The 14,311-nt window shown below is 52.0% G+C and overlaps 1 protein-coding gene across 6 annotated transcripts in view; it reads right to left on the bottom strand.

Annotated features, from left to right (window-relative positions):
- The window catches only part of AFAP1L2 (actin filament associated protein 1 like 2), a 91,055-nt gene that overhangs the window by 19,274 nt on the left and 57,470 nt on the right, over window positions 1-14,311 (bottom strand). For all 6 annotated transcript variants that reach the window (XM_032490838.1, XM_032490837.1, XM_032490836.1 and 3 more), the window contains 3 exons: window positions 8,532-8,606; window positions 7,066-7,160; window positions 1,434-1,524 (listed from right to left, as the gene is read on the bottom strand). In XM_032490838.1, coding sequence (XP_032346729.1) covers window positions 1,434-1,524; window positions 7,066-7,160; window positions 8,532-8,606 — 261 coding nt within the window. The remainder of the gene's footprint in view (window positions 1-1,433; window positions 1,525-7,065; window positions 7,161-8,531; window positions 8,607-14,311) is intronic.

Below are 14,311 nucleotides of genomic sequence, written 5' to 3'. Positions count from 1 at the left end.
ACACCTCACAAGCAAGCTGACGTCTGCCCACAAAGCCAGCCTCTTAGAATAAAATACCCTCAGACCAAGAGGCCCTCACCTCCCACACAGCTCCTGGGACCACAGACAGTAGGTCAAGTGTGAAGAAAGAGGACAAGAATCCCATGTGACTGGTCCCGTCTCACCCCTGGTCCAGTTCTTTATGGAGCCAACAAGGCCCCCTTCAGCCAAGTTCATTCCCACCACCAGGGACCCTTACCGCTTACATCTGCAAATTGCTCTGTACTATCAAAGAACTTTCCCTTACGAATGAAGGAAAGAGAAGGAGGTAAGAAAGAGGGAGAGGACCAGAGTCTAGCTGCCCGGGAGAGCAGCGTTGCAACCAACTCTTTCTTCCAGAACCTGCGAGGCCTTTCTGTGCTATGGAATCCCCACGCCAAGAGCATTTCCAACGTCACCAGGCAGAGAACAGACAGCTCCAGTGTGAGCCCTGCCCCCATAGCACAGGCCATCTTTTTAATACCTAAGTTAGGTCGGTCACTAGGTAACCCTCCAAAGGTTGGAAAAAGGTCTGTTCAGAGAAAAGCCGAAGTCCCCACCAAGGCCTGCAGCTGCCTCCTATGCCCCCATCTCCTCTCTCTCCCCGCCAACCCTACCTGCTCCTGCCACACTGGCCCCTAAACATGCCAAGGGCTCGCCTGCCTCAGGGCTCTTGAATGTACTGTGCTCTCTGTCTGGAAAGTTCTTCCCACAGGTATCGGCCCCACTCACTTCCCTCTTCATTCAGGAATCTACCCAAGGTCGCGTTGCCAGAGAGGCCCCCCCCCAATCTAAAGTAACACCCCCAGCCCACCCCAACCCGGCCCCTGCAGCTTTCCATCCTAACACTTGTCACCACCCAACACATCCTACATTTATTTCTCGTCTGTCTCCTCTCACAGAATCTAAGTGCTGTGACCACTGAGTCCCGCTGACTCCTCAGCACTGCTGAGTTCCTGACTGCTAGAAGCGTGCTTGGGAGCACAGTGACTATTAAGTCCAGTGAAAGAACCGGGGAACTGGGCTTTGGCTCAGCCTGTCCACGTTTGCCTTGCTTCTGAGGCCTCGTGCCTCTGCACCAACACACCTCTCCTCTGTCACATTTCTGTGCTGAATCCAGCAACATCCAGGCGGGACCACAGAGAGCATCACACAAGTAAACCAGCGCACCTTGGACCAGCCGGAGCCCCTCCTTGCAGGTGGGCTGGGTCTGCAGTACCCCATCAGCTCCCCATCAGACAGAGGCCAAATGCTCTGTGGTGGTTCTCAATTCGGGCCACACTCTCTGGTAAGGGCAGCCCAGGCTGCCCCGTGTCTCCAGCCAGGGTAAGCGTGCCAGTCACCACCAGAGGGCCTGGTGCCAGCATCAGCGCAGGACGGGGTTAGACCCCTCCAAGCCCCGCCCCAGGATGTACCATTGAGAGATGTGTCATAGGGTTCAGCCTCTTCATAGTAACCCTCTGGAGACTCGATCCTTGGGATGGAAAGCTGTTTCCGCTCTGGAATCTGCGGTATGAACAAATAAACATTTTCAGATATGATATACTGGGAACAACTTGGAATTAACCCTTTGGGTGGGGAGAGAAGGAAACAGAAGACAAAAATACCCAGCTTGGACCTCAAGCAAGCCGGGAGGGAGAACACAGGTTACCATGTCTCCGTCAGCCACCCCATCCGCTGTTTGGTTTGCATCCAGCTGAAGGCCTGTGGGTGCGTTGCTTAACCTCACCGAGCGTCAGCTTCCTCCTCCACAAAATGAGGCTCAGACTCCACACACACACAATATTGTTGTACATATAACGTAACACACTTAAAAGTTGAGGGGGTGTCAGGCTGTCATGGTGGCCATTACGGCTTCTAAAGAGAATATCCTTTCTACAAAGACAAGGGCTAATCAGAGGCACACAGAGAAAGAGGACCAGATTTCTAAATTCCAAACTTCTCCTATAATAAGTTCAATCATTTGTTCGGCAGACATTGGATGGCTCCCATGGACGGGCTGAGGGAAACCTTCAAGTGGTCAGGAGTCAGTCCTGAGAGAGACTTAACCAGGCAGTGAAACTCACAGCTCCTGAGAGAGGGCGTCGTGGATGGCGCTGTAACAGACGAGGTCCAGACCCCACATACCCGGAGGGTGTGAGGAACATTCTGGTTCAAGGAAAGATGCTCAGGGGACAGGATCTTTGAGCAGAGTCTCAAAGACAACCTGGAGCTCCTTACACCTGGTGTGAGGGTGAGTGAGCACAATTTGAGTAGAATGAAAAAAAAGCCCACAGGCAACCACGGAGAAGCACAGAGCATGAAATCGTTCTCCTCCCTAATTCTGCCTGTAAAATGGGCACTAGATTCTGAAGGTCATCTTATAAGCAACAGCAAGGGAGACAAAAGAGGTCAACTGTGGCATGAATATGACGGTACATAGGACATAAACGTGGAAGCAGCCATCCTCGCAGGTCTCCCATGTCCTTCTGCATCAGGAAGCCCCTAAGGAGAGCCAGGAGAATGTTCCTAGTGAGTTGAGAACAGAAACGGTAAAAGCTGATGTGCATTCCCACTCCTGGTTCTGAGAAGTCGTCGTGCTGGGCGTCGCACAGGAGAAGCAGGCCTGGGCTCCCCAGGGAGCGCCGAGCATAAAAGAGGCAAGGCCCTTGGCTCAGACAGACCCCTGGGCGGCTGGGGATTCCCTACCCTACCAGAAAGATGGACAGGAGAAGGGGAGGGATCTAGAAACCTTTGCCTTGAGTATGAGCTTATCTGGGGAACCTCTGACTGAGGGATCTTCCCTGGTCCTGGCCCAGGAGATAGTGGGAGGCAGTCAGCCTGGGTTTGGGTCCCCATGGGACAGTCAGTACTCAGCAAGGGCCACAAGGGTGTCTACTCCCAGCTGCCCTCAGGGCAGAATAATCTCCTGCAGGGCTTCACCAAAACCAGGCTCCCCACAGCCATGTCTTCTGTGGCCTGGCGTCTAGATCCATTTATCTGGCTTTTAGAGTGGATGTAGCTACGTCTGAATCTGGGCTTTAGGGATGCACAGACTTAGCCATGGGTAGGTGACAGACTTTCTGGGCCTCACTTTCCCTCTCTGTGAAATAGGAACAGTACTGGGGTCATTTTGAGGATTCAAGGTTAGAGGAGAATCACGTAATTACACAGACACAATGGCCTGTTATCAGATGTCAAAGGAGCAAGCAATCCGAAACTCTCGAGATTCAGAAGAAAAGACTATTATTTTCATTAGCAGCATTGTTGTGATGATGAAGGTGGTACACGGTCAATGAAGATGCGGAAGAGATGGGACTTCAAAACCGGAAATAATGTTCTGAGGGTTCACAGGAAGGGGCAGGGAAGAAAGCCACCCTGCTCAGCATGATTTGCCAGAGGTCAGCAAACTCTCCGTAAAGAGCCAAGAGTCAGTACTTAGGGATTTGCAGACCATTTGAGGATTTGACGTCTCTGATCTCAGCCCTGCTATTGTCATGCAAAGGCACCGATAAATAACACATAAGTGAACAAGCGTGACAGTATTCCAATAAAACATTACTTGCAAAAGCAGGTGGTGCAGAGATTCGGTCAGGGGCGGTGCTTGCCAATTCTGATTTCGATTAGACGTGAGAGCTGGGGATGAAGGGTGGCAAGGTGACCTGAGGCATCCTTGCAGTATTGAACAACCCACCCCAGAGTGTACCGTAGAAGGTCCCTGGAGGGGGTTAGTGGATCCAGCCCCAGCTCCCCAGACCCACCAGGGTAACCGTCTTTTGTGGAGTCAGCTGCTTTCCCCTAGATCAGCTCACTGAAGTCCAACGCGTGTTCAGGCCTCAAAGGGGAGATGGGGTGGAGATGGCTGTGTGAGCCAGAAGCAGAATGGTGCCAGCAAACATCTGTTTCCCTATGGTGACCACAGCACCTGGCTGTGCAGACCACAGTCTGGAAGGGCCTCAGCTGCCTGAGTCACTGGCCACACCCATGAGGTTGCTCCTGACCCCTGGCTGCCCCTTCCCGTGCTGGACAGGACTGAGCCTGGGACAGAGGCCACACTCTTGGCCTAGCCCTGGGCACGGAGGACCCCAGGCAGGCACCCAGCTCTGCCAAAGCCACCAGCAAGCCTCGGGCCGGGCGTTCAGTGGGATGACCCACAGTGGTGCCCTGAAGCTCTGGGGTCAGGGTGGGAAGGGATACGGGTCTCTGTCTGAGGGAGAGAGGTCACAGGGTCACCTCAGGCTGCCATGCTCCCTCCCTCCCCGCCAAGCTATTTCTGCTCTGGTTCTCCTCCTGGAAAGAGCCAGATGACACAGCTGGTTCCCCCTCTGCCCTGACGTCACTCCTCTAGGGGTCTTGGACTAAGAGTTACAGCTGCTTCGGCCAGACTTGACCAGAGAGGAGGCCCGAGGGGGAGCAGATGCGAGCGCATGTGGCCAGGGAGGGGATCACCCCGGGATACGCCCCTCCCTTCCTCACTCCACATCTGGAAGGCCCCTGGGGTGAGGGTAGGCGCCCGGGACAGAATTAGGAGGGACCTAGAGAAGGTCCTTCTCAGCAGAGAAATTCCACCAGGAAGGGAGACTACAAAGTCCGCTCGCTCTGCTGGAGTCTCCCCAGGGCCTGGAGTGTGTCCACAGGAACCATCACCACACGTCTGCGAGGCCGCCCCAGGACTGTGGGGTTCCTGGGTGGTACTTACCCAGTTCTAGCACCAGGTTCCTCTCAAGCCTCTCCAGGCCCCGACGGCCAGCAGACACAGCTGACACGGGGAGTCCGCCCTCGGGGACAGCCCTGCCCTCACTGTGCCCTGCGTCTCACATACCGGATCCCCTGGGGCCTCTGTACCCAGTTCACAGGAGCCTGGCGAGGGAGCAGTAAGAGCCAGCCAGAGTCCCGGGGCTTCCAGGACTTTGTGACCTGATCAGTCTACAACCACAACCCGGCCCCAGGCCCCAGGCCCCCCAGTCCACCACCACGTTTGTAAAACCCCGACATCCAAAGCAAGTCAGTGCCTGGGAGACTCTGCCTGGTGAATGACCCTCTGCCAGGTGTGACCCGTAAGTAGCTGCCCCAGGTGGGGCGGGCAGTGTCACTCCCATTGCACCAAAGCCAAAGGCACCTTGGTCAGAACCAGACACTGAATTCAAGATAGGAAATTTCCAGCCCTGGCTCAGAGCAGCCACCTTCCCTCCCCAGCCACCCAGTGAGTGGTGCTGAAGACACACCAGAAAACCATAGCACCTCCCACCAGCTGAACACTGGCTGCAGTGGGATGGGAGCTAAGGGGCCGTTTCCCCTCCCCCAAGTCCTAGGGCTGAAGGGGAGGGGAGTCTGCAGCTAGAAGGGACAAACTTGTACCTTTACTCTGCTAAAAAGACAAGCTGAAGTCTAGGAGGCTGCAGAGCAGCCTGGAAACCAAAAAGCTGCATATGAACCCTGGCCCTGCTACCTCCCAGTGGTGGCACCTTGGCCAATTGTTCTAACTCTCTGAGCCTCTGTGTCTTCATATGAAAAAAAAACAGTGACAAAAGACATAGCACGTGACAGGTGGTGGGAGGACCATGTTTGTGTGCACGGGGTGGGCAGAGCCTAGCAATCACCGGCATATTGGGTACACAGGGACTCTGGCTCAGTCCATCAGATCTCACTCAGCCTGAGATGAAGGGTGTTCCCCAGCTGTCACCCACTAGAGGGGTCTCCCGTGGTGGGATGCCCAGGCACCCCAGACCTGCTCTACCAGCTGTGAAGAACCCTGCTGCTCCCAGGAAAGCATGAGTGAAGGGGCCGGTGTGGGGTCTGGTGAAGGATGGCTTGGTAGGAACTCAGTGACCATGGAGTCCTATGGTCCCACTGTCCTTCTAGAAATCCTTCCCAGCTCCTGCCTCACACCTTTTCTAGGAAGCCTCCCCAACCAGATCTGATAGTGGAAAGAACTTGGTTTCAAATTCTGGCTCTGCCACTTCAAGGTTGTGTGACACCGGGACATTGTAAACCTGCTGATTCCCAGATCCTCACCTATAAAATGTAAATGCTACCCCTCACCTCCCTGAATACTTAACACAGTCTGCCACGCCCAGCCTCGGCCCACTGAACAAGACAATCAATCGCAGGAGACAGATGCTCATGTTCCTTTCACACCAGGAAACAAAAGGCCAGACACCCTAAGTAACTTGCTCAAGGTCAAGGAGCTAGTACCTGGCAGAGCTGGGATCTGAACCCAGGTCTGCAGGATTCCATAATCCCATCCAGCTGTCCATGAATATATATGTGTGTGGCCTACTATGAGCAGATACAGGACATGAAGCAGCAAACGAGAGACGCAATCCCTGCTCCAGGAAGCTTATATCTGATCCAGGAGGCAGATAATAAACCTAGAGGGGGTAACCAGGCAGTGGGGCCTACAGTATCTGGGGCAGGCACAGAGGTGGGATCCCTCACAAGGGCAGGCCAGGGAAAGTCTGCCTAAGGATGTCAGAGAGATGAGGAGGTGGCAGCCATTGAAAACCCAGGGCCCAGGAAGTGCAAAGGCCCTGAGGCAGGACTGCCCATGTGGCACAATCCAGGGACAGAAGGGAGGCCAGTAAAGAGCAGATGCGATGAGGCTGGAGATGTAGCTGGGCCAGACCGTGTAGGACCTGGGGCCACGTGAAGGACTCTGAATGTTTTCCCCTATGTTCAGTGAGAGCTCTTGGTGGGTTTCAGGCAGGAAGTGCAGGGTGATGTGATTTACATATTGGAAAGATACTATGGCCTGAGCTGGTGACCACAGCTGTACAGGACCCTACTCACAGGGTGCTGGGAGAGCATGGCATAGACTTGGACACATGGTGGCACTTGATAAAGGAGGCCCCTCATCTCCCACTGCCACTCCTCTTTGCACTGAGCAAATGATGTCGCCTGCAGGCAGGCTTACTTGTCTCTGTCCCTCCCGGTGCCTCGCCCCAGGCCCCCCACACAGGAGGTGCTCTGGAAATGCTAGAAGCCTAGTGGGCTGACATCTGTGGGGACAGCTGGAAGTGCAGAGGGCCCACATCAAGGAAATGAGGGGTTTCCTGGACCCACACTTACCATCTTGGGTGGCGGGAGGTCTGGAAGGCTCTTTTGAGGGGCCAAGGAGTGCTGGCCAGGCTCCCCGTTGGTCAGTGGGTTCTGCTCCTCGGGTGCTGTGGGCAGCAAGCAGGAGGGGGCTTCGGTGAGGGGCGCCCAGCCTCACGGCAGAGGCTCATTATCCAGGAATGTCAGGTCACTGAGCCTGCTGTTTCTATTTCAGCAGGTGTTAATTACCCAGGCAGGCCGTCCCTGTGGCCAGTGCTGTTTTTCCTCCAAGAATAGGGTAGACCTGCCACGGGCAGATTCCTCCAAAGGAACTGGTTTGAGGTTTCTGGCAGGCTCCACACCCTCTCCTCCACCTGCCCTGGGTCCAAAACGATCTAGCCACAGAGCTTGAGCGAGCAGAGGAGCTGCCCGGGGTCACTATATTGAGCTGCTCTCAGGACCGACCCTGTGATTACCTCTGTCCACCCCACAGTTTCCCCAGAAGGCAAACAACCTCGGGCACAGTGGCTGCTTTCCTGCAGGGGGACTTCTGCTGGGTCCAGGCTTGGTGGCGGGGCAGGAGGTGGAAAAGCCACAAAGGGAACTTGGCCACTGACCCTCCGTGTGCTGTTAAGGAAAAGGCACCAAAGGCTCTTCTGAGCCTGACCACTTCAGCCGGTGGCCTAAACAGCCCGTGACAGGCAGGCTTGGGCAGATCTGGCCTTGGAGCTTCAGTGGCTGACGTTGTGAAATCTTTAACAGGACTGAAAGCCTTGGAATGCTGTGTTCCCACCTCTCACTAAGCCTCTGCATTTGAGTCGCAGGCTTGAGAGCTAGGAGAGGGGGCTTCTAACCCCCTCTCCTCTGCAACTAGGCAGCTCGCAAACCTCTGGGCCTCCCTGAGGTCCTGCTAAACCTACTCCCGAGGGCTTTTCAGAGGAAAGCAGAACATGACAGAAGACACCATGAAAGACAGTATGTTCTTCCAATGGAAGATAAAATGTTCTGCCAAGAGATCACCTTTGAACAAAACCTTTGAATATTAATTAAGGCAGCTGTTGACATCACCATTTCCTCCCCATCACCTCTATACCACCCCCCCTCCCCGCCCTGCCACTACACATAAAATCCAGACTTCTATCAAAAAGACATAAAGCTGGGGCTGTGGAATCAGCACCATATATAGCTGCCTTCTTAGAACATCTGAATTATAACTTCCTATTCCTGGGATGATGCTGGGAAATGCTGAGAGATTTTAGGGACAGATTCCTTATCCATGAAGGGAACGGGAGACCTTTAAGAGGCAAGGAGGAGGCCTGATGAAACATCCCAAAATACATCAACCCCAAAATACCATCAACCAAAATATGACTTCCAAAAATAACTCCACCAGGCCTGTCTGTGGTGCTGGCTGGGAGCAAGGAGGGGTGGGATGGGACCAAGGCTTATACCTGCCCCCAACCCGGGCGCTGGCCATGCCCTCAGCAGTAGCCCTGTACCTTTGTCTTGGGACTCGGCATCCTGTTGCTTGTGGACGGTCACTTTGTTCATATAAATGTACTCCTCATCAGAACCTGCAGAAGGAAGATGGAAAACACAGGCTTCACGTGATTTCATGAAGGGAAAGGCCTTCTGGAGAGAAACAGTGTTCCCCCGCCCCTCAGAGACATTGTCATCCACTGGGATTCCTGTAAAGGCATACAATATTTAGACTTCATTGAGTCACTATAGAAAGAACTGACAGATGTCCAAAATAAGAAATGTCAAGTTTCTGACTGTTAGTTTTCTAGCCTGGGGGAAGGGGAGGGTAGGAGAGGGTACAGAAGAATAACTTAGGAATAAAAGTCTTAAGTGGAAAAGCACCCATACCTCAAAGAGCTGCCTCATATTTCACCAAGCAGAGATATCTCTGGGTTTTCCTAGCATTTCATTTAAATTGTAAAACACTTCTATCAGTCATTCTCACCCTAGTCTGAATTACCTGCATGGGCTAATCAGAGTGATGGCTATATAAGATAGGTTACGTTGAGGATCTGGAAGTTTAGCTCCCAGTCCTCTAGGTGGGGTGCCACTGTGGAGGCCTGAGCTCTGGTTTGGAGGGGTAAGTGTGCTGGGAATTGCACCTGGAGCACCAGCAGCTACCTGCTCTACCCTGTAGCGGCCCAGCCCTTCCTCTCCTTTAAAAACATTTCTGTACAGGTTGTCACTTTCCTGTGCGTGTCTAGGCAGAGAAAAGCTGGTCTGACTAGCCTTTCTAACACAGCTCCAAATGCCCCAAGGACCCTTTCTTCAGAAGCCTGCAGACAAACTAGTGCTTCCTAGTGCTTCTCCTCTTAGAAATCCTCCTCTACTTCTTCTGAGGTCCTTAATTTGCATTTCCTAGAAACTTGAGGCTGATCAATTCCAGTGGCTGGAGACGGTGTTACCCAGCCAAGGAGCCCAATTCAAACTCCTGGCGAAGGAGGCAGTTCAACACCAGTCAGTTCCACACCACAGACCGCCCAGACTCTGGCCAAGAGGCCTGCATCAAGGGAGCCGCGAGGGCCCAGAGGAACAGGAGGAGGATACGGCTGGGTGGATCTTCCTCCATCAGCCTGTGAGATCACCGCCCCAGCGCGCAGCCCTGCCAGGACCTCTCAGCAATGTCACCCCTTTACCAAAGGCTGCAGCCGCTTAGAGAAAGGGAACTTGAGGTCTAAACATACTTAGCCAGTTAGCTGCAGCTTGTATTCATCCACTGACTGGGGCCCAGAGGGTGTGGATCAGCACCTTCTCCAGAACATGGCACGGGGCGGGGGGGGGGGACGCACTCTGCAGAGGGAGGCGGGAGATGGAGTGGGGGGTGGAGGGGGTCTCAGCCAAGCTCTGCTGTTAACAGTAATTCTGAGCAAAACACGTAAGCCACGTGCCTTGGTTTCCTTGTCTGCACAGAATACAAAATAACTGATGAAACAGTGCCTATTTCTACCTAACTGAAGGTTTTGATGACATAAAACTCAAATATTAGGGAATCTGGAAAAGTAAGGTGATCTTATAACTAGCAAAGTTTGAAAATGACAGCCTAAACATGGGAAGCAACTCAGAGGCTCAGTAATAGGAAAATGGTGAAATACATACACCATGGCCCATCAACGTGGGTGACAGGTCGACTTTAAAAATAAACTACTACTGTAGTGTGTAAATTGGCACAACTATTTTGGAAGTGATTTTGGAGGATAACTTAGTTTTAAAGTGTTCATATTCTTTAACCTAGCATTTCTCCTGCCAGAAAACTACCCTGAAGATAAACTCCAGCATGCAAACAAAATTTTATTTGAGGATGTTTAACTGTAATATTTTGAAGGTTTTTTTTTAGAGAACAAAACTTAAATGCCCACTAATAATAGGGGGTTAGTTGAGCATTAGTGTTCATTCATCAGTGAACACTATCCAGTTGTGAAAAATAACAAAGTAGCTCTACGTCTGTTTTACAGAAATATCTAAAACTTACAGTTTTAAGGATCATGTTTCAAAAAAGCAAAAAACCAAAAAAAAAAAAAAAAAAAGCATGTGAACTGTCAACACATGGAAATGGGCACAGGTAGTAATTCTCAATGTAAAAATAATACAAAGCAGAATACAGAGGCAAACAAACCACAGCTACACGAAAATATTCTGATGACAAATAAAGATCAAAAAAGGAATTGAAGAAACGTAAATAGTGTTCAGTGTTCATTTCTTTCTTCTTATTAGTGACTAAACCTACACTTCGGTGCAGAAGGGAAAAAAGGCAACATACTGCTGTCACTGTTTTAACTGTTAGATTCTGAGCAGGTGCTTCCTCCCCAGGATGGCGATTTGTAAACTGCAGAGAAAACTGGCTCTGGCGGATTCCAAGGCCACGCCTCCCTCCTCGGACACTCTGCAGGCTCTGCTTGACTAGGTCTCGATTCTCAGTGTTGCTAATCCACTACCATCCAGCTGGTAAGTAAGAGGCTCCCAGGACTGTAATCCTGTGAACTTGGCCCAGGGAAGGGGAGGCTGATGAGCTGTCTCATGTCTAGGAAGCAGCAGCCTTGGGTGGGAGAACTTTCTATCGTTCCCTGACTCATTTTCAGAAGTGCAGTAAGCACCAGCACTGTGCTAGGCGCTGGGGATACAGCAGAGAACAAAACAGACATGGTCTCTGCCTTCATGAACCCACCGTGTTGGGGGAGGGGGGTAGGCAGACACGGATGGGGTGGTTGCACAGGTGTGTGGGAAGTGACGACAGCCACAGGTGTGGTAGGAAGGGGAGCTCCTTGTGCTCTGAGCGAGTGTGTGGATCCTGGGGGAACGACCCCGTGTCTGAAGAGGCTGGTGGTGAGGGGCAGGGAGGAGGGACATGTTGGATAGACAGAATATTTGAAGCGTTTCCTATCACAGGGGCAGCCCCAGAAATGTTCCCAGAGTCTCTGAACAGGGGATAGGGGGGCCCTCTCAGGGGGTTAAGACAGAAACAAATAGTAGGCCTCCAATAAATAGACCTCAACCTGTGCCTCAACTTCACCGTCTAGACAGAAGGCCAAGAGAGGAGAAAATTCAGCAATACAACAAAGATCAGAAAATGGACAATTGCGTTTGAAAAGTACACGTGCGCGCACACACACAGTCTCACACACACACACAGTCATACTCTACCCCAAATGTGTGGGAGTAAACAGCGGCCCAGCCAGTGGAGACCAAGCCTATCTCAAAATGATCAGCCTGCCTCTGCCTACAAGTCCAGTCAGGCTGAGTTAATTTTCTGGACGATACACAGTAAGGTAGGCCTGGGACGTTAAATTCTGGGGGCTTTGGCTTGTATCCGGTGCAGCATAGTGATTAACCTGGTGCAGACTAACCTGGAACCTGGAGAGATGAGGGGAGTTAGAAGGGTTAGGTCCCCTGGGCTCTGCCGCTCCCGGCCACGTGCCTTGAACAGGTGACTTTCCGAGCCTCAGTTCCCTTGCTGGTGATGGGGAAAACGGTAACTCCCCCACGGCCTCGGCATGTGGGTGAGGTGGCACAGTCCAAGCCATTTCATACACCAGGATGGGCGGGGAAGTGCTAAGTGCACGAAAAAGGCCAGCTGCTGTTACTAGCACTCCGCCATCGAAGAGGGGCCAAGGGGGCCAGAAAGGGGAGTCCTCACACGGTGGCTGTTCCCCCCCGGGCCTCACCCTGGAGGGCAGAAGTGACAGCCGATGGCCTCCGCACGGCTGTGCACAATCATCAGTGGTCTGGGTGCACCCTGGGGGGCGGTTCACACTGTGGAGCCCCCTGACCGGCTCTCAAAAGCTCCCACAGCCCTACAAACTGCAGAGGCCAAGGGTGGGGAAGGTCTGCCTTTATAAAAGCGGAACATACCAAGACCAGGGGTGAAACAAAGGTCATCCTGTAGCAAGCTAGAGCTAGACCAAAAAGGGGACCCCACACAGGTGGCTCTGATGGAGTGGTGAGAACCGAGGACAACGGGTCAGACCGATCACAGGGGTGCTTTTTTTAATTTCCAACAGAGGAGCTCTTTATCATTAAACATTCTCAAGTCGGAGCACATCTAAACGGTCTGGGAGTGTGCTTTTGAAAGGATTCCACCGATGAATCCTTCTGTGGAGTGATTCGTCCCTCCCTCACCTACCTGCCCTGTGATGTGGATTTCCCACGTGCCCTTCCCCCCTTTGATGTGCTGCTGACCAGCACTCAGGGCAGGGCAGCAGACACTCACTACAAAGCCAGGAGGAGCCTGGGGAGCCGCAAAGGCAACGAAGGGGCTCAGGGAAACCGCCTCTGATGAAAGGCTAAGGGGGCTGGATTATTCTGCCCGAACTGAAGGCCACTGGGCATAAAGCAACACGCTCCAGCTTTATGACTTCTCTGATATTCAGACAATAGAGACTAATTCTACATGGGACAAAGAAAAGGAAAAGGGACTTTGAAATGCAGCCCAGGAGATGCAGGTTGGTCAGCAGGGGGATTTCCTGACCGTGATGGCCAAAGCAGGTGCACTTCCTTCTCCTGGCACGGGTTTGGGCTGTTCCTACTGCGAGGCAGATGGGCGAGATGCCCTCTTAGGGTCCCTACTGTCCCAAAATATCATTTTGAATCCTCAAACATCCGATATAAAAATAAACTCTCCTAAACTGTTACGACTTCACAAGAAGGCTTTTCTTTTTAAAAAAAAAACAAAGTTTGGGCTAGAAATGAAGCCATATGTCCGCAAGGAGTCTTATACAAGGATGTGCAAAGCAGCCTTATTATTCATAATAGCCCAGATCTGCAAACAACCCCAATGTCCATCAGCAAGTAGATGGAGAAGCAGACTGCGGTCTCCTTGCAGAATGGAATACATTTCAGCAATAAAAGGAACTCCTGGTACGATCCACAAGATGGAAAAATCTCCTGGTAGCAGCCAGACAGAAAGCACAAACCGTACGATTCCATTTACATGAAGCTCTAGGCTGAGCAACGCTAATCTGTGGTGGGAGAAATCGGAACAGTGGCTGCCTTGGGGTGGGGGTGGGGAGGAATTCTTGCCCTGGGGAGGCATTCTTACCCTGGGAAGGGGCGAGAAAGAACTCCCTGGGACAACAGAAATGTTCTATGTCTTATTTTGGGCGGTGGGTACACAGGTGTGGACAGCTGTCAAAATTCACTGAATTAACTACTTAAGATCTGAGCCCTTGGCTGGGTATAAAATCTAGCTCAATTAAAAAGACAGAAAAAAAACAGTGAACTCAGGGTTCTGTGATGTACGAAGTCTTAAAACGAAGTTTTCCTGTTTTCCCTTGGGCTGTGTGTCACTGGGCAAATTATTTAAACTCTACAGGGCTCAGTCTCCTCATCCGTAACCACAGCACCAGCCTCAATGGGGTGTCCTGAACATGAAGCTCATTACTACACGTGCAGTGCAGCGTTAGCTGTTATGATACCAGTTTATTTTCACCTCCCTACTGTCAACCATAAGGAGAAGTGCTTTGAAAACACTTTGCCTGAAACCTCATTCGTGGGCTACTGTGTTGAGTGTTCAGAGATTTCTGGGCTCCTGTTCACGTCCCGACTCCTGCACTATTGTTACGGGCTGAGCTGTGTCCCACTCAAAGTTCATAAATTAAGTCCTAACCCCGAATACCTCAAAATGTGACTGTATTTGGAAGAGAGGTCTTTAAAGAGATAATTAATGCTAAGTGAGGCACTGAGGTGGGCCCTGATCCCATATAAATGGTGTCCATATAAGAGGAGATTTGGACACAGACGTCCAGAGGAAAGACGTTGCAAAGAT

Source organism: Camelus ferus, chromosome 11 (assembly GCF_009834535.1).
Source record: "Camelus ferus isolate YT-003-E chromosome 11, BCGSAC_Cfer_1.0, whole genome shotgun sequence".
Lineage (NCBI taxonomy): Eukaryota > Metazoa > Chordata > Mammalia > Artiodactyla > Camelidae > Camelus > Camelus ferus.
This window is presented reverse-complemented; position numbering and strand designations above follow the sequence as displayed.